Here is a 21,006-nt window from a genome sequence, read left to right as displayed (position 1 = left end):
TCACACACAGAGACCCCTCTCCCCAGTTCCTTATATACATATATTATAAAGAGGTTCCCTGTCTCACACAGGCTTCAGTACCATAGATAGATAGATGATAGATAAACATTAGGTAAAATCTGATAGAAGCTAAACTCAGATTTTACCTAACATTATTGAGAGGCACCCTCTCTATTACACATACAGCCCCATCCCAAGTTTCCCTCTGACACACATACACGCCAGTTCCTGCTGCCTCGTAAACACACACACAGAGTATCTTACACACACAGACCTTCTTTAATACAATATATACATTTATTTATCAGTATATAAATGGGACTTTGTTCATGTTTATCTTTGAGCGCTCAGACGGTAGCAACTAATTCCCAGGCAGCTAACGGACTCATGACGTCATTAGTCACATGACTACTGCGACCAACGGGGGGAAAAATCTATGCAGAGTAAACACGGGTCCTTTAGCTTATTAGGAACAAGCTGCCGCAGTTTTATTTAGGTAACTAAAAGCTCGTGTGTGTCAAATTAGTTCTATATAAGGTACTGCAGTGTGTGTAAAGAGTATCGTCTTTATATTATACATATATAATATATTGAGGAAGGGGCTGTGTGTGAACGAGCCAGAGGAATCCCCTATATACTTATATAATAATACATATCTGTGTAAACAGTACTGATGAGGGGACTATGTATATGTGAGGCAACTTCAGGCGGGTTGAGGCAGAGGGAACTCTATTTTCTATTTTGGTGTGTGCAAGAGGCTGAGGGCACCTTTTTAAAAATAATATACTGTATATATGTATATTAGGTACTAGCGAGGGAATTCTTTATATTGGTTTGTGCAAGAGGCAGAGGGCACCTTTTTATAGTAATATATATCTGTATATACGTTACTGGGGAGTGGGAGTATGTGTATGTGAGGCAAAGGGAACTCTTTATATTGGTGTGTGCAAGAGGCAGAGGTCTCTTTTTAAAAAAAAAATATTTTTCTGAATATAAGGTACTAGGGAGGGAGTCGTGTATGTGAGGCAGAGGCAACTCTATATTGGTGTGTGCAAGAGTCAGAACCTTTTTATAATATATATCTGTATATAAGGTACTGGGGAGGGGGTTATGTACATGTGAGGCAGAGGGAATTCTTTATGTTGGTGTGTGTGTGCTAGAGGCAGAATAATATAAATATAAATATTTATATAAGGTACTGGGGAGGGGTTATGGGGGCGATTTATCAAGCTGAGGGGGACAGGGCACATATACGCGCCCCTGTATATAAGCAAAAGGAGTAAAGTGAAGCACTCACTGGACTTAGGATATCTGTGTAACAATTTTTTATTCATGACGTTTCGGGACCTCAAACGTCCCTTCTGACAACTGTCAGAGGAAGGGACGTTTGAGGTCCCGAAACGTCACAAATAAACAATTTTTTACACAGTTATCCGAAGTCCAGTGAGTGCTTCACTTTACTCCTTTTGCTTATATATATATATATATATATATATATATATATATATATATATATATATATATATATATATATACATATACATATACACACAGGCATACCTCGTTTTATTTCACTTTGCTTTATTGCGCTTCGTAGATAATGCTCTTTTTACAAATTGAAGGAGTCTATAGGAGCCATTTTTACAACATATATACAGATGTAAACACATAAATACACATGAATACATGTATATATACAATACAGTATATTCACACCACCACAATAAAGCGAAAAGATTATGATTTGCTGAAGGCTTAGGTAATGGTTAACATTTTTTTTTTTTTAATTTAAATTTTTATTGAGGATTGGTAATATTTACATGACATCATGAAAGCTATACTTTTTCATACATTAACATCATATCTAGTTTAGGTTACACAATTGGAATTATTCCTCATTTTTACATTTATTTCCCCTAATACTGTAATAACGGCCTCTCATGGACCACAAAAGTTGATGCAAATCATTTCTAGGGGTCAATATAAAACACTTTAAAGATATAAACACACAGAAAAGAAAAATTACAGCTTTAAAAGGTAACGCAGATATGGCAGGATGAACTTGGACAGAATGCTGCATGCGCCCTAGCTGAACACACCTAAAACACTAGCCCTCTATAACTATGTAAATAATACATTCCTAGCTGTCTTGAAGAGTTTCATCTCTATCTGTGGATTTTGGGAAGGGGTCTTTTTGTATTTATTTGCATCTATGTTGTGATTTCATGTGACACTCCAATTACTTGGTCCACCAGGTTTGAGCATTATTTACCACTTTAAATTTGTACATTGATGAATTATTTCCCACAAAAGAAGTAGCAGAACTTAAAATGTTTTCTCCCACCTAATACATGCTTTATCACTCCTGGAAGAATTTTGCTAGAGTCCCGCCCTAGACCCCGGCCGTTAGACCCAGGGAGGGAACCTACATCACAACCAGATTCCATCATCCCAACAACCTCTGTATTAAAAAGTCAGCTCCCAGGGGCCCCCACGCACCCCAGTAAGCCCCCTTCCGAAATAATAAATTCAATAAAGTACATTCAATACAGTTGTACGGGCATAATGGTTAACATTTTTTAGCAATATAGTATTTTTTTATTAAGGTATTTACATTGTTTTTTTTTAGACATAAGGCTTTTGCACACTTAATAGACTACAGTATAGTGTAACTATAACTTTCATATGCACTGGGAAACAAAAAAAAATTGTGTAACTCACTTTATTGTTATATTCACTTTATTGCGGTGGTCTGGAACTGAACCTGCAATATCTCAGAGGTACGCCTGTATATATATAAAGTACTGGCTAGGGGGCTGTGTGTATGTTAGGCAGGTGGAACTCTTTATATTGGTGTGTGCAAGAGTCAGAGAGAACCTTTTTATGATATATATTTGTATATATGGTACTGGGGAGGGGGTTATGTGTATGTGAGGCAAAGGGAAGTCTTTATATTAGTGTGTGCAAGAGGCAGAGGGCATCTTTTTATAATAATGTATATCTGTATATAAGGTACTGGGGAGGGGGTTATGTGTATGTGAGGCAGAGGGATTTTTTTATATTGTTGTGTGCAAGAGGGAGATGGCACCTTTTTATAATAATATTTCTGTAAATAAGGTACTGGGGAAGTGGCTATGTGTATGTGAGGCAGAGGGAACTCTTTATATTGGTGTGTGCAAGCGGCTTTTTTAAATGCTCAATATAACTATAGCACTGCTATCACAACCATTTGTTATGTTCATTAAGGTTATCTAAATTAAAAAGGAAAGGTAAGAGAATAACTTGGAGGAAAAAGAAAAGGAAGAAAAGAAAGGGAAGTTTCACAGACAGAGCTGCTCAAAATATGGGTTTAGACGAGCCAGCAAGGTCGGGAGTGTTATATTTTAACAATAAGGTCTATTGCCTGCATTCATGTTCTATGTAGCTGATGTAATGGGTGGAATGGCCTGTGGGTGATCATTGGTGTTTGGGGTTCTGGATAGAGAATAAAATGACTCCCATTAAAATTTCATGTCATTGAAGAATGTGGATTTATTTTTCAACGCCCTTCCAGGAAGCGGTTAGTTTGCTATATTGCCATCACATATGGGTCATGTTTCCTTGTATGTTACATCCTCTCCAACAGTATGCTGAGGAGGTTGGGTATATATTTTTAAGCCCGATTTGGGTGAGATACCAACGTAGTATAACCTTGAAGTTGAGTTCAAGGATTTTGGGTGAGGTAGAGGATTTGCATGCGTTTTGAATACATTTTAGCCACTGCTTGGCATCTAAATTGGTGCCCATGCCATTGAGTGGTGTAGGAAGGGGGGATAGGGATTGTGTATTGTGTAGCAAGGGTTTCGCTATTGAGAGAGAGAGTTCTTAGCATTCGTACCTGAAAGGCAGATCTGCTCCAGGGGGGTAGGAGGTCTAAGTAGTTCCCGCCTGTGTGGCGATGTGTAGATAGATAAAGTGATGGAGTTGAGAGTATTTAAGCCAGGTTGAGAAAGAGCCAAATAGAGTGTGCTGCATGTCAGTTCAATTCTTCAATTTGCCTTGATCTATTAGCTGCGCAATGGGAATTGAATCTGAAAGTTCATGTACTATGTGTTCCTTTTTATGTGTCTCGTATCCTCCCATAAATTCAATATTCGGTAACACCGGTGTGAGTGGGGAAAATGGAGTGGAGAGGGTTGGATTTGTTTTGAGCAGGTGGTCCCAAGTACTAAAGACATGCCTATATATGGGGGAGGAAGCACATGGAAGTGTGCACTTGTGCTTTGGGAGCCAACAGAGAGATCCTGGTGTGGGGGAATCTGAGTAGGTGGGAGTCTAGTGCTACCCAAGCTTTTAAATTTGCTCTGCAGTGCCAATCTATTATTTTCTGTATAATTGTTGCGTGGTAATATAAGTGGATATTCGGCAGGCCTAGGCCTCCATTTTGTAGGGTTCTATACATTGTGTTTTTATTGATGTGGGGTCGGGTCTTGCCCCAAATAAAGGTGTTTATCGATTTTTGCAGTAGGAGGAGAAAGGATTTGGGTAATGCTAGAGGCATAGCTTGCAGGACATATAAGATTTTAGGAGGAACTGACATTTTGACTGATTGTAACCTCCCCCACCAGGATAGGGGTTTATCTCTCCTCACTGAGGAGTGTTGTATTGATTTAAGTAGGGGGGGTATAATTTAGAGAGAATAGTTGCTGATAATCTGGGGACATCACTACCCCCAAGTATTTCAGGCGTGAGGTTTGGAGCTTGAGCGGGCATATGTGCTGTAAATTTGTGAAGTCTGACGGTTTCATGAACAAATTTAATATTTCTGATTTACTGTAGTTGATAAGGAAATGTGATAGATTACTAAATTTATCAAATTCATTTTATTGTGTATTGTTTTATACTCTTTTCACTGGTATTACCAGGGAAGGCCAAGATTACTAGAAATTAACAACCTAATATATCCCTGGCTAATACTTTTTGTTAGTTCACCTTTTTGACTGGACATCGCTAGGAAGAGAAAAGGGAGGTGCCTGAGGATTAGCTTTATAGGTAAATCAAGGAGTGGTAGTTCTGTCCATACCCCTTGGGGAGGGGTTCATTACTGGTAAGTATTAACCAGGGATATAGGCAAAGATATAGAAATTGCTTATATTTGGTTGTTAATTTCTAGTTAGCTGTATATAAGTTACTGGGGAGAGGGTTGAGTTTGTGAATGAGAGAGAACCTCTCTATATTATTATATATTTGTGTATAAGGGACTGGGAATGTTTCTGTGTGTGTGAGTCAGAGACAACCTCTTTATAAAATTCCCAAAAAAAACATGGAAGGGTTAAACCACCTTTGAAATGTGTATAAACAAAAGGGGTGGGGGGGAGTGAACACCTATCCCAGCAAGGTTACCAACATACACGCCAATCAGTTGGGAGTTTATATTAATAAACAGTGTATGAAGTGTTTTTTGTAAGATGATTGTACCACAGAGAATATATCAGTAAATGCAAACACAGGCTATTTTATATAGAGATAAGAGTAACATTCCACCTTTATGTCAGTGATTTGGACTTACCCATACAGGTGTACCATATTAATTAATCTCCACTAAAGGGAGGTGGTTTGTTCTGTTTGTTAGTGAGGTATATAAGGCAGTGTTGGGTAGCATTATTTATTATTATTTTTCATGCCTGATGAAACGGTCTGTGAACCGTGAAACGTGTTGCATTATTGGGTGTTCACAGGACACCTTATTATCCACTTATATCAGCAACCATTGTGCTGTTGTTTTTAAACTTTTATGCTTCTTTTAATAAATTTGGATACATTTTATATCCTGTGAGTGGATTTTTTCTACCCACTATCTGCCTTTGTCTACCTATGAGAGACCAGCTCAGCACCTGAGAGAATACACTGGGACTATCATTCAACAACATTACCACTATCAAGATACCTCTAGTTTGGGTGAGCTGCCACACCTGCTCCAATCTGCAGCCTGCTTCTACAAGCACATTGGTGTGCTCTGGGAATATGTGAGTACCCTCCATATCAAGGAATTTGTTTTTGTCGCACCATTAATAGTCTGCACATGTGGTGCCCGTATTTCTTGTCTCCCTTGTAGCACCTTTAACTTACGCCAAGAGTGCCTTCCAGTGGTGAGCTGTTACACCTATATAAATCTACAGCCTGCCCCTACCAGCACATAAATGTGCTTTCCAAATCTGTGAGTACCCATTTGGCTTCAGATATGTTGCTTAATAGATGATACTACACATGAGGCGCCCCTCTATTCTGTTTTATTTTATCTAGTGCTACCTGGACCTTCCGGTGAGGAGGAGGCAGCCGCCCCAGCAACCATTACCTTGGAAAGAATTTATAAAGGACTTTTTCTACTGATTACAATTGCAAGTGAAATTTCACTACAGTATTTAAGAATTTACTGTTTTTGCCTAGATTGGGTTTATATACATTTTGCTATTCTATCGTTGCATTTCATATATTTTAGTTTTTTGATTTTACCACTTTTTGAGCGCCCCCTTTAGTGAATAGCTCTTTATAAAATTATGTCTGTATATAAGGTACTAGGAAGGGGCTGTGTGTGTGGAAGAGGGAACCACTCTAATATATATCTGTATATAAGGTGCTGGGGGAGGTAGCTGTGTGTGTGAGGCAGAGGGAACTAATCTATAATATTATCTACCTGTATATAAGGTACTGGGCACCTGTTGTAAAGCTTTAAATGTGTACATATAAAGTGCTGGTGGTGTGCTATCGAGACATATGGCATCTCTCCATAGTACTGTATATCTCTATGTAAGGTGCTATAGAAGAGGTGGTGTATGTGAGGCAGAGAGAATGGCCTCTAGTTATCATGGTCTGGCGGACCTGATCCGACACTGTGCTGAATACGGCGAGCAATATTCCGTATTCAGCATGCTGGTGCAACGCCGCCCCTGCAGACTCGCAGCCAATGGGCCGCCAGCAGGGGGTGTCAATCAACCAGATCGTACTCTATCGGGTTGATTTCCGGCTCAGAGCAGGCGGACAGGTTATGGAACAGCGGTCTTTGTGACCGCTGCTTCATAACTGCTGTTTCTGGCGAGCCTGCAGGCTCACCAGAAACACGGGGCATCAAGCTCCATATGGAGCTTGATAAATATGCCCCAATCTCTCTATAATGTTGTGTCTGTATATAAAGTACTGGCGAGAAGGTGTGTGGGTGAGACAAATACAGGGGGTGTAGAAGACATTGGTGACTGTGGTTATGGATAAATACATTATTCAATACATAAAGCTTAATTCAAAATGTTTTATACACATTGGCACCAATGTCTCCTGTAGTACATCAGCCTATAGTTTTGTTCTGCAGTGTAGTGCTAAAAGTTATAGCAAAGTCAAAATGAAACTTGCATGATTCATATAGAGAATGTTATTATAAAACACTTTCAAATTCACTTCTATTTTCAAATGTATTTTGTTCTCTTGGTATCCATTGTTTAAAAAGAATATGTACATATCCTACACTACTGGGAGCTAGATGGTGACTACATTTGTGATTGGCTGACTAAATTTGTTCAGCTAGCATCCAGCAGTGCATTGTTGCTCCTTTAACAAAGGATATCAAGAGAATGAAGCAACTTTGTTAATAGAAGTAAATTGGAAAGTTGTTTAAAATTGTATTTTCTCTCTGAATCCTGAAAGAAAACAATTTGGGTTTAATGTCCCTTTAAAAGAACATGAAAACCAAAGCTTTTCTTTCATAATTCAGTTAGAGCATACAATTTTAAAAACCTTTCCAAATTTGCTTTGTTCTCTTGGTATCCCTTAATTGAAGGAGCAGCAACCCCGTACTGGGAGCTAGCTGAACACATCAAGTAAGCCAATGAGAAGAGGCATATACTGTATGTGCAGCCACCAATCAGCAGCTAGCTCCCAGTAGTGCTTTGCTGCTCTGAGCCTACCGAGGTTGCATATGCCCTTAATAATTAGACAATGTACTGCAAAAGTAACCATAAAGCCTGACGTTCTTCAGAGGATGATGGTAAATAATTAAATGATCGGTTAACACTAAATTTTTTATGATTTAAAAAGATAGATAATCCTTTTATTTACTATTCCCCAGTTTTGCATAACCAACACTGTTATATTAATACACTTTTTACCTCTGTGATTACCTTGTATCTAAGCTTCTGCAGACTGTCCCCTTATTTCAGTTCTTTTGATAGACTTGTATTTTAGGCAATTAGTGCTGATTCTTAAGTAACTCTACTGGAGTGCGCACAATCACCTAGATTACGAGTTTTGCGCTAAACAGGGTGCGAAACTAAAGCCAAAAAAGTTACGTTATTTCACCCTCCATAGCGATGCCATTACGAGTTACGGAAAAGCCTCCTTGTGCGTTCGATATGATGGCGTAAAGCTCCATACTGCACACAATCCAAGGGCTGCTTTGACGTGCTTGTGCACACTTTCCCCCATAGACATCAATGGGGAGAAGGTGTTAGTTTTTTTTTTAACACCTCAAGTGCGGAATGAAAAATCTCAGTAACGCCACCCCATTGATGTCTATGGGGGGAAAAAAGTTAAGTTTAAACCTAACACCCTAACATAAACCCCAAGTCTACCCCTAATCCACCGTCCCCGATATCGCCGACACCTAAATAAAGTTATTAACCCCTAATCTGCCGCTCCCAACATCAATAAAAGTTATTAACCCCCTAATCCGCTGATCCCCGACATCACCGCCACTATAGAAAACTTATTAACCCCTAAACCTCCGGCCCCCACCCCCCACTAAATAAACCTATTAACCCCTAAACTGCTGGCTTCCCACTAAATAAACCTATTAACCCCTAAACCACCGCCCCCCCACAACACAAAACACTAAATTAAACTATTAACCCCTAAACCTAACACCCCCTAACTTTAAATTAAAATTACAATATAACTATATTTAAATAAAAACCTACCTGTGAAATAAAAATAAATCTAACATTAAACTATAAATTAACCTAACCTTACTATTCTAATAAAATAAAAAATACAACCAATTAAAAATACCAAATTACAAATTAAAAAAAACACTACAAAAAAATCTAAAATTACGAAAAATAAAAAACACTAAGCTTACAAAAATAATAAACAAAATTATCAAAAATAAAAAACAATTACACCTAATCTAATAGCCCTATAAAAATAAAAAAGCCCCCCCAAAATAAAAACACTCCCTAGCCTACAATAAACTACCAATAGCCCTTAAATATGCCTTTTGTAGGACATTGCCCTAAGTTAAACAGCACTTTTACCTGTAAAAAAATACAAAGTCCCCCAACAGTAAAACCCAACACCCAACCAACACCCCAAAATAAAAAAACCTAACTCTAAAAAAACCCTAAGCTACCTATTGCCCTTAAAAGGGCATTCAGCTCTTTTTTTCATTGTCCTTAAAGGGTCATTTAGCTCTTTTTCAAAAGCCCTAAAAAAGAAAAATACCTAACACTAACCCCAGAATATCTACTTACGGTTGCAGAAGTCTTGTTCCAGGCGGCGACATCTTCATCCATCGCGGGGGCGCCTTCTATCTTCATCCCGGCAGAGCGGGGAAGACATCCAGCGCGGAGCGTCCTCTTCATGCGGTCCCCGCCATACACTGAAGCTTCAATGCAAGGTAGCCGTTTCAAAATGGCGTACCTTGCATTCCTATTGGTTGATTTGATTCTTCAAATTCAAATTAGCCAGTAGGAGGAGAGCTTCTAAAATCCTATTGGCTGTTCAAAACAGCCAATAGGATGAGAGCTACTAAAATCCTATTGGCTGTTTATTGTAGGCTAGCGGTGTTTTTATTTTGGGGGGGCTTTTTTTTTTCATAGGGCTATTAGATTAGGTGTAATTGTTTTTATTTTCGATAATTTCGTTTTTTATTTTTTGTAAGCTTAGTGTTTTTTATTTTTCGTAATTTAGTGTATTATTTTTTGTAATTTTAGATTTTTTTATTTTTTTTATAGTGTTTGGTTTTTTTAAATTTGCAATTTAGTATTTTTAATTGGTAGTATTTTTTATTTTATTAGAATAGTAATGTTAGGTTAATTTATAGTTTGTTAGGTTTATTTTTATTTCACAGGTAAGTTTTTATTTATTTAAATATAGTTATATTGTGATTTTAATTTAAAGTTAGGGGGTGTTAGGTTTAGGGGTTAATAGCTTTATTTAGTGGCGGAGATGTGGGGGGCCGGAGGTTATGGGGTTAATAGGTTTATTTAGTGGTGGTGATTTCGGGGAGCGGCGGAATAGGGGTTAATAGCTTTATTATAGTGGCGGTGATGTCGGGGAGCGGCGGAATAGGGGTTAATAAATATATTTAATAGTCGCGACGTGGGTGGGCGGCAGATTAGGGGTTACTAGCTTTAATATAGTGTTTGCAATGCAGGAGGATGGCGGTTTAGGGGTTAATAGGTAGTTTATGGGTGTTAGTGTACTTTATTTAATAATATGAAAATGGTACTGGCACTAGGACCCAATGACCCTGGAAAAAAGACTTGGCTAAACGTAACAGTCCGGTGGTACCCCATAAAAAAGGATTTAACAATATAAGTAAAGAAAAAAAGGTTTAGGGTTTAATGAGCACTCTTTCCTAGTCTAAGTAGTAAGGAATTAAAAAATAACTTTTAATAATTAAATGTAAAAATGAGGAAACAACCTCTATATAATAAATGAAACCCCACCAACCAAAGTAATAATCAAGTGAGATAAAAAGCGCATTTATTCACCCCCTGTTACCCCCCTGTTTCCTGGCCGATAGCTGCAGTCGTCGGCATCAGGTGCCAGGGGTAAAAAAACATGCAATATCACTAATAGAATACACAAACTAGTTTCGGCCCAAGTAGTGGCCTTTTTCAATTCAAAGTCTAAATGAAGCACCATGTATGGTGTAATTTCTAAAGTGCGATACGGCTATAACATAAATGCCAATGCACTAGAAAAATATATATTTTCCATAATGTAATATTGCGATACACTGGGATCTGCTAGATGCTGCATAACAAAATATATATTTGATATTATATGTACAGAGAGCCACATGAAAATGAAAACATTATACGTGGGCGTGTGCTGATTCTGTGCATCACGATTGGTGGACAGATTATGACATCACATAACAGAAGACATAGTGTGTAAACAGACTCTGGCAGGATTAGTGTATAACACTAGTGAAACAGTAAGATCTGGGTTAGTAGTACTGTATGTGCTCCTGAGTATTACACTTATTTGGGCATTCGTTGCAATTGGAGGCAATCAATTGCAGTGCACACAGAAATACTGCAGTATAGAACATTCTGTTACTGACAGAGAACCCTCATATCACAACTTTTTATTGTCATTACACAGTGTACACAGTGATTGTTTACACTAACCCTCGCTGCACACAGTAATACTGCAGAATAGAACATTCTGTTACTGACAGAGAACCCTCATATCACACATGTAACTTGTAATTGTCATTACACAGTATACACAGTGATTGTTTACACTGACCCTCGCTTAACACAGTAATACTGCAGTATAGAACATTCTGTTACTGACAGAGAACCCTCATATCACACATTTAACTTGTTGTTGTCATTACGCACTTTACACAGTGATTGTTTACGCTAACCCTTGCAGCACACAGTAATACTGCAGTATAGAACATTATGTTACTGACAGAGAACCCTCATATCACACATGTAACTTATTATTGTCATTGCACACTGTACACAGTGATTGTTTACACTAACCCTTGCTGCACACAGTGATACTGCAGTATGGAACATTCTGTTACTGACCGAGAACCCTCATATCACACATGTAACTTGTTATTGTCATTACACGCTGTACACAGTGATTATTTACATTAACCCTCGCTGTACACTGATACTGCAGTATAGAACATTCTTTAACCTGTTATTGTCATTACACACTGTACAAAGTGTACCATACTAAGCTCATATATACACTAGCTTCAATTATGATGTCAATAGTGGGTGGCATTGGGAATGGATCATTATATAGCGATCATGATAACAGTGTAATCAATGCACACCCTCTTTTTTAAAAATGGCATGTGTGTACAAGACCCTAGAATAATTATATCAGGTCTCAACCACACTACTCATAAATCAAAATTATAGATGTGCAAATTGAATAATAAATCGGTATAGAAATTCATCTAGTATAGAATTCAGATTTCAGGAATGGTGGTATCCCCCATACTGTCCACAGTGGGAGGTTCATTCCGTAAAGATAAAATTGCATGTAACTGATTATCTGATACTTAAAGGGACATTAAACCCAAAAAAATTATTTCGTGATTTAGATAGAGCATGCAATTTTAAACAACTTCCTAATTTACTTCTATTATCTGATTTGCTTCATTCTCTTGATATTCTTTGCTGAAAAGCATATCTAGATAGGCTCAGTAGCTGCTGATTGGTCGCTGCACATAGATGCCTTGTGTGATTGGCCCACCAATGTCTATTTTTATTTATTTAACAAAGGATATCTAAAGAATGAAGCAAATTAGATAATAGAAGTAAAAGTGAATATTGTTTAAAATTTTATTCTCTACCTGAAAAATGAAAGAAATATTTTGGATTTAATGTCCCTTTAACATGGTATAGTGAGTGAGTGGATGGTTGGTAGCTATACAATGTTAAGTATCAGATAATCATTTTTTAATTTAATTAATAAAGTATTATACTTTTAATTCACTATAGTAAAGAGTGCTAATATCAAACCCCCACTTTTTCTATATATTATTTTGGGGGGTAGCACCGAATTGTGTTGAATAGCACTATTCCATTATTTCCTTAATACTACTTAGACTAGTGCCAGTAATATATCTCTCTAACTGTGTATAGAGGTTGGTTCCTCATTTTTACATTTAATTATTAAAAGTTATTTTTTAATTCCTTACTACTTAGACTAGGAAAGAGTGCTCATTAAACCCTAAACCTTTTTTCTTTACATATATAGTTTGTGTACTTTGTAAAGTTTAGTTATGAGTTTTGTGAAACATTTTTGTGGTGCAAAACTCATAACTACTGCTCTCAGATGGCGGTATGGATCGTGTCGGTAAAGGCTGTAACGCAAGCATTTTAGCCTCACCGTACAACCTGTAATACCGGCTCTATGAAAATCCCACGCAAAAACGTTGTTTTTTTGAGTGCATGATGGACGTTGCGTTACAGGCTAAAATGCTTGCGGTATAGCTATACCAACACGACTCGCAATAGCTGTGTAACTGCTTTTACGTTGAAATTGCCATTTTTTTCAGCGTTAAAAGCCATAATGCAAAACTCGTAATCTAGGTGAATGTTAGCTATATGGCGCACATGAACAAACAGTACATGTTATTAGGGATTCACAGCCAGACTGTGAGATGAGGTAGAATACAGAGTCTTAGAAATCAACCTATAAGCCTACCCAACAAAACAAAAAACCCCAAGAGAACAAAGCAAATTTGATGAAAAAAAGTAAATAGGACATGTAATTTTAAACAACTTTCCAATCTGAATCATGAAAGTTTTATTTGGTCTTTACTGTCCCTTTAAAGGGACAGTAAAGTCCAAATAAAACTTTCATGTTTAGTTAGTTGTTTTTTTCTTTCCTATGGCATGGAGAGTCCACGATTTCAAACTTCAACTCCTTGCCAGCAGGAGGAGGCAAAGAACACCCCAGCAGAGCTGTTAAGTGTCACTTCCCTTACCCATAATCCCCAGTCATTCTTTGCCTCTATTATCGGGGGATGTGCGAAGATAGTGTGTGAAGATATTTAATCCTTTAATGGGTACTTTTCCCTGCAAGCAATTTTTGGGGCTATGCTGTGTCCATGTAAATCTCTTTAGTAAGAGTAATGGTGGCTTTTAGCAGTTAGAAGACGGTGAGGTGGTCTTTGCTTAACTTCTAACATCAGTGCTAACCCTTTATAGAAAACCAGGGTTGGTTACTCTGTTTTTTCTTTTTCTACAGGTCCCTGACAGATGTTGGTGAATCTGTCACACCTAAGAAGCTGTTCCTGCCCTGTAGCCGGATCCACAGGTAAGTGCTTTTGCCTTCTAGGTTTGAAGGACAGCACTTCTAGGAGTTCCTCTGTGGAAGTATGGAACATAAACATTAATTCCCTGTGGATTTTATTGGAGACATATATATATATATATATATATATATATATATATATATATATATATATATATATATATATATATATATATATATATATATATATATATATAATGTATCAAAATGAATCCCTGGGGGATTTATTGGACATATATATATCCCTTTATGTAGGGATTTATTCAAGGGCAACTATGTAGACACTGTGGGACATAAGGGATTAAACAGCAGATCCAGAGGAAGTTAATTTTAGATTTAAGCTGGAGCACCTTCAGTTACTTTTAAAGGAGGTCCTTGCTACTTTTGAAGTCTCCGACTCTACTTTTGCCAGGTGTAATGTCATTTCTTCATCTGTAGAAGTTTTTCCAGTTCCAGACCATATGACGGAAATTATTGCTCAGGAATTCCCTTTTCCCCATCCCCTGTTTTCAAGAAAATGTTTCCTGTTGTTGACTTGTGGCGCACTGTACCTAAGGTAGAGGGAACTATCTCTTCACTGGCCAAGAGAACCACTATACCTATTGAGGATAGTTCTTCCTTCAAGGATCCCATGTATAAGAAGTTGGAGGCTTACTTAAAGGGACAGTCTACACCAAAATTTTTCTTATTTAAAAAGATAGATAATCCCTTTATTACCCATTCCCCATTTTTGCATAACCAACACTATTACATTAATATACTTTTTACCTCTGTGATTACCATGTATCTAAGCCTTTGCAGACAGCCTCCTTATCTAAGTGCCTTTGACAGACATGCAGTGTAGTCAATCAGTGAAGACTCCTAAATAACTTCACGGGAGTGAGCACAATGTTATCTATATGACACATGTGAACTAGCACAGTCTAACTGTGAAAAACTTTCAAAATGCTCTGAGCTAGGAGGCGGTTTTCAACTGTTTAGAAATCAGTTTGAGCCTAGCTAGGTTTAGCTTTTCAAAAATACCACCAAGGGAACAAAGCAAATTTGATGATAAAAGTAAATTGGAAAGTTGTTTAAAATTGCATGCACTATCTGAATCATGAAAGTTTAGTTTTGACTAGACTGTCCCTTTAAGAAAGATGTACATTCATTAGGGGTTACAATGGCAACCAGTGGCAAGTATTGTTGCGGGTGCAGCATCTTATTGGTGTGATGCCTTGTCTGACCTGATTTCAGAAGAGACTACTATAGAGGATATCCAGGATAGGATCAAGGCTCTAAAGCTGGCTAATACTTTTATCTGTGATGCCAGCATGCAAGTGGTTAGACTGGGAGCCAAGATTTCAAGCCTTGCAGTTCTAGCTCGCAGAGCTCTGTGGTTAAAATCTTGGTCTGCAGATGTCCCCTTAAGTGAGGCTTGGGTTGAGAGTGGCGCAAGGTGTTTTGTGTTATAATAAGCACTGTACTTATTTATTTGGCCTATTATGTAGTTCTTTACTGGTAGACATACATTGGGGCATTTTATTTCTGTTGCACTCAATACTGCACGCTTTTATCTTGTGGCGCAGTCTTTTTTTGTTGCGCTCACGTGGCCTACGCTCTTCTGCTTCTGCCTTTTTCATATCGGCTCGGAGAGCAGAGCTAAGGGACTTAAATAGCGGGAAGCAGCCAAGGCTCTGATTCGTAATACGAAGTAATAATCTTCTCTGGGCATATTATTATTAGACTGTGTGCTGACGATATAGATAGTCTCTTTACTTTCATCTGCATCTGTGAGGGGAGTTCTGGTCTTACTAGTGGGATCGTCTCCTGGTCTGAGGATATAGAGGTGCAGAGTTGTGATAATAAAAGTTCATTTTTATCGGTTGTCAAACTTCTTCCCTTGTTTGCCTTAGTTTATTGCCTATTAGACTCGGTCTACTTATTTATATATAAAAAAATTACATTTTTTTTTTTATTACTGTGGGGATCTTTTCTTTCATTATGGAAAAATGTCTCAACAAATTCCTCAATGCTCCGTTTTTCAAAATGGAAACTATTCGTTCCATTCTGCCCTTGATTCAGGAGGGTCAGTTCATGACTACCATAGATCTGAAGGACGCATATCTTCATGTTCCCATTCACAAGGAACATCACCAATTACTGCGGTTTGCGTTTCTGGACAAACATTTCCAGTTTGTTGCCCTTTTCTTTGGCCTTGCTACGGCTCCTCGAATCTTTACAAAGGTTCTAAGGGCCCTTTTGGCGGTGGTCAGATCTCGGGGGATAGCGGTGGCGCCTTACCTGAACAACATCTTGGTTCAAGTGCCATCTTTTCAGCTAGCAAAATCTCATACCGAGATGTTGTTGTCTATTCTTTGTTCCCACAGGTGGAAAGTGAATGTGGAGAAGAGTTCCCTAGTACCAAATAACAAGGTGTGTTTCTTGGGAACAATTATAGATTCTCTATTCATGAAGATTTTTCTGACAGATGTCAGAAAATCCAAACTTCTTGCCTTTCACTTCAGGCCTCTGTCCGTCCGTCAGTGGCTCAGTGCATGGAAGTAATTGATTTGATGGTTGCTTACATGGACATCATTCATTTTGCTTGGTTCCATTTGAGACCCCCTACAGCTCTGTATGCTCAGTCAATTGAACGGAGTCCAATCGGATCTCTTGCAGAGGATAGCTCTGGATCCCCTAACAAAAGACTCTATTTCGTGGTAGATTTTGCAGGACCACGGACACCAGCCTGTCAGGCTGGGGAGCAGTTTGGGGCTTCTTAAAAGCTCAGGGTCTTTGGACATGAGAGGAGTCTTCTCTTCCCATAAACATTCTAGAATTGAGAGTGATCTTCAATGCATTAACAGCCTGGCCTCAACTAGCTTTGGTCCCGTTTATCAGATTCCAATCGAACAACATCACCTCGGTGGCATACCAGTGGGCGGAATCTCATGATTGTCTCCTATCTGCCATCCACATCCCAGGGGCGGACAACTGGGAAGCGGATTTCCTGAGCAGGCAGACCTTTCATCCCGGGGAGTGGGCTCTCCATCCGGAAGTATTCTCAATGATAACTCTCAGGTGGGGGGTTCCGGAATTGGATCTGATGGTGTCGCGCCGAAATGCCAAGCTTCCAAAGTACGGTTCAAGATCAAGAGATACTTAAGCCGCTCTAATCGACGCTCTGGTGGTGCCTTGGATCTTTGGTCTGGCATACCTGTTTCTTCCGTTTGCTCTCCTTCCACGAGTCATTGCTCGTATCAAAAAGGAGAGAGCGTCTGTGATTCTAATAGCTCCTGTCTGGCCTCGCAGGATCTGGTTCTCCAATCTGGTAAAGATGATATCTCTTCCCCCTTGGAGGCTCTGAGGAGGGACCTTCTACTTCAGAGTCCCTTCCTCCACCCAAACCTAGATTCTCTAAAGCTGACTCCTTGGAGATTGAACGCCTAATTTTGGCTAGACGTGACTTCTCTTAGAAGGTCATTGATACCATGCTTCAGGGGTGTAAGCCTGTTACTCGTAAGATTTACCATAAGGTATGACACAAATACCTTTTTATTGGTGTGAATCGAAGGGTTTCTCTTGGAGCAGGGTAAGGGTACCCCAAATTTTGTCTTTTCTTCAGAAGGGCCTGGAGAAGGGTTTGTCAGTCGGCACTCTGAAGGGTCAGATTTCTGCACAATTCTTTTGCACAAACGTCTGGCAGATCTGCCAGATGTTCAGTCTTTTGTTCAGGCTTTGGTCAGAATCAGGCTTGTGTTTAAACCTGTTGTTCCATGCTCCGTTTGATGCATTCGGTTGATATTAAATTGTTATCTTGGAAGGTTTTGTTTCTTCTTGCTATTTCTTCTGCTTGCAGTGTGATTCCCCTTACCTTATTTTTCATGCAGATAAGGTGGTCCTTTGTACTAAGCTCCGATTTCTTCGTAAGATAGTATCGGATCGCAAGTAATCAGGAAATTGTTGTTCCTTCCTTTTGTCCTAATCCTCCTCCTCAGAAGGAATGCCTGTTGTATAACCTGGATGTGGTGCGTGCTCTAAAATTTTACCTTCAAGCAACTAAAGATTTTCGGAAATCATCTGCCCTGTTTGTTGTTTTCTCTGGTAAGCGTAAGGGTCAGAAGGCACCTCTATACTCTTGTGTTATCTTCTTTTTTCCATTTTCCTTCAGCCGAATGACTGGAGGTTATGGGTAAGGGAAGTGAAAGTTAACAGCTCTGCTGGGGTGCTCTTTGCCTCCTTCTGCTGGCCAGGAGTTGAATATCCCACTAGTAATTGGAATGAAATTGTGGACTCTCCCTGCCCGGAAAGAAACTTATCAGGAAAGCATAGTTTTTTTCCCCACACACTACCATCCACATGCATTCTTGTATACAACTGTATGGGAACACATTTATGGAGTATTATCACCATAATAAAAAAGATCCACTGTCCTAGAGGAAATAACAACTCTCCTGCTACTGTACATCTTGTACATTATAGAAAAGCTAACTTTGTTATATACAATGTCTTTTTTTTTTCTTTATGATATTGGTTATTAATGGAAATTTGTTTCCAAAAATGCTCGGTGTGTTAGGAAAAAAAACTGCATATAATCTGTGTGGGTAATTTGCAGGAAAAAAATACTAGAATTTAAACATTAAAATGTGCAGAAGGTTAGAAACTTCTTCAGCACACCGTGTCAAATGGCTCAAAAAAGAAAGGGATCAGTCCTTAAGACACTTTATGTATTGATTTTTTTTTTTGTGATAATCACCGCCCATTGTTGTATTATTCAGTTTAATCTCTTTATGACCAACTGATTGTTATATCTTGGTTTGTGTATGATGCTCAGATGCAGGTGTAGCTTTTCCTGACGTTTGTCAGTAAAGGAGAAACATTATAACAAGACGATGTCTGACAAGACCAAGAACCAAACCTCAGAGCTTCCTGATGCACACAGAGGTAAGCAGGATGTCACGTGCATGTCACCTGGTTTTGTCATCAGAATAGGATAATATTTAGAGTAATATTAAAAGTACATATCAGTTGGTAGTGTGCTCAGGCTGTAGTTTCTATAATGTGTATGTTGTGGTGTTGTTGGTCACATACAGGGAGCACTAAATCAGGGGTTTAATAAGGTTTATAGGCACAGAACTGTGTAGTTACAATAATGTGTATGTGGTGTTGTTGGTCACATCCAGGGAGCACTAAATCAGGGGTTTAATAAGGTTTATAGGCACAGAGCTGTGTAGTTACTATAATGTGTGTATGGTGTTGTTGGTCACATCCAGGGAGCACTAAATCAGGGGTTTAATAAGGTTTATAGGCACAGAGCTGTGTAGTTACTATAATGTGTATGTGGTGTTGTTGGTCACATACAGGGAGCACTAAATCAGGGGTTTAATAAGGTTTATAGGCACAGAGCTGTGTAGTTACTATGTATGTGGTGTTGGTCACATCCAGGGAGCACTAAATCAGGGGTTTAATAAGGTTTATAGGCACAGAGCTGTGTAGTTACTATAATGTGTATGTGGTGTTGTTGGTCACATACAGGGAGCACTAAATCAGGGGTTTAATAAGGTTTATAGGCACAGAGCTGTGTAGTTACTATGTATGTGGTGTTGGTCACATACAGGGAGCACTAAATCAGGGGTTTAATAAGGTTTATAGGCACAGAGCTGTGTAGTTACTATAATGTGTATGTGGTGGTGTTGGTCACATACAGGGAGCACTAAATCAGGGGTTTAATAAGGTTTATAGGCACAGAGCTGTGTAGTTACTATGTATGTGGTGTTGGTCACATACAGGGAGCACTAAATCAGGGGTTTAATAAGGTTTATAGGCACAGAGCTGTGCAGTTACTATAATGTATACAGGGAGCAATACATCACAGGTTTTACATGGGTTCCATTGACATTTCCAATTCCTACTGTTATGGTCCCATTGCTTTTTTTTTTTTTTTTACTGTCAGACTTAGCTCATTACAGATTCATCTCATATGCACCAATAAATGAACATCACTATTTAGCATTAAAGGGACAGTCTACACCAGAATTTTTATTGTTTAAAAAAATAGATAATCCCTTTATTACCCATTCCCCAGTTTTGCATAACCAACACGTTTATATTAATATACTTTTACCTCTGTGATTACCTTGTATCTAAGCCTCTGGAGACTGCCCCCTTATCTTAGTGCTTTTGTCAGACATGCAGTTTAACCAACCAGTGCAGACTCCTAAAAAACTCCACGGGAGTGAGCACAATGTTATCTATATGACACACATGAACTAGTACGGTCTAACTGTGAAAAACTTTCAAAAACACATTTGATGATAAAAGTAAATTTGAAAGTTGTTTAAAATTGCATGCCCTATCTGAATCAGAAAAGTTTAATTTTGACTAGACTGTCCTTTTAAAGGGACATAAAACCACTGGGCACAACTACAGCACAAGGGTCACTACTTATCATGTTATTTAGAGCTTTACTTTGATTTCACATCTTTACAGGTGCTGAATGCTGTAGCTTTACATTTTAAAGGGATATGAAACCCAACATTTTTTTTTTTTCATGATTCAGATAGAGTATGAGATTTTAAACAACTTCCCATTTTACTTCTATTATCTAATATGTTTTGTTCTCTTTGTATCCTTTATGAATGGGATACCTATATAGGCTTAGGAGTTGCTGATTGGTGGCTGCACTTATGTGCCTTATGTTACCGGCTTATCCGTTGTGTTCAACTAGTTCCCTGTAGTGCATTGCTGCTTCTTCAACAAAGGATATCTAGACAATTAAGCAAAGTTTATAATAGAAGAACTAGTTGTTTCAAATTGTTTGCACTATCTAAATCATGAAAGAAACATTCTTGGTTATATGTCCCTTTAACACAGGGCAACGCCGTATTGGAGTTTTCTCACAGCAGTATCGTGCGCTTCAGATTATCACACATAATACAGTGTGTGAGGTTTTATATTTTGCGATTTTTATACACCGTG

At 38.4% G+C, this 21,006-nt stretch overlaps 1 protein-coding gene across 6 annotated transcripts in view; it reads left to right on the top strand.

Moving 5' to 3' along the window:
- The first annotated feature begins 470 nt into the window (after positions 1-470).
- LOC128657365 (gastrula zinc finger protein XlCGF26.1-like) overlaps positions 471-21,006 on the top strand; it is a 103,722-nt gene continuing 83,186 nt past the window's right edge. For 3 of the 6 annotated variants that reach the window (XM_053711688.1, XM_053711687.1, XM_053711683.1), the window contains exons 1-2: positions 1,570-6,377; positions 18,863-18,972. In XM_053711688.1, coding sequence (XP_053567663.1) covers positions 18,921-18,972 — 52 coding nt within the window. In that variant the 5' untranslated portion in view covers positions 1,570-6,377; positions 18,863-18,920. Of the gene's footprint in view, positions 497-1,569; positions 6,378-17,829; positions 18,973-21,006 lie in introns of those variants that run through there. The other 3 variants (XM_053711684.1, XM_053711686.1, XM_053711685.1) reach the window with 3 other exon arrangements.

This window comes from Bombina bombina, chromosome 4, assembly GCF_027579735.1.
Source record: "Bombina bombina isolate aBomBom1 chromosome 4, aBomBom1.pri, whole genome shotgun sequence".
Classification (NCBI taxonomy): domain Eukaryota; kingdom Metazoa; phylum Chordata; class Amphibia; order Anura; family Bombinatoridae; genus Bombina; species Bombina bombina.
The sequence above is the reverse complement of the archived record's forward strand: the minus strand, read 5'-3'. Positions and strand labels throughout refer to the sequence as shown.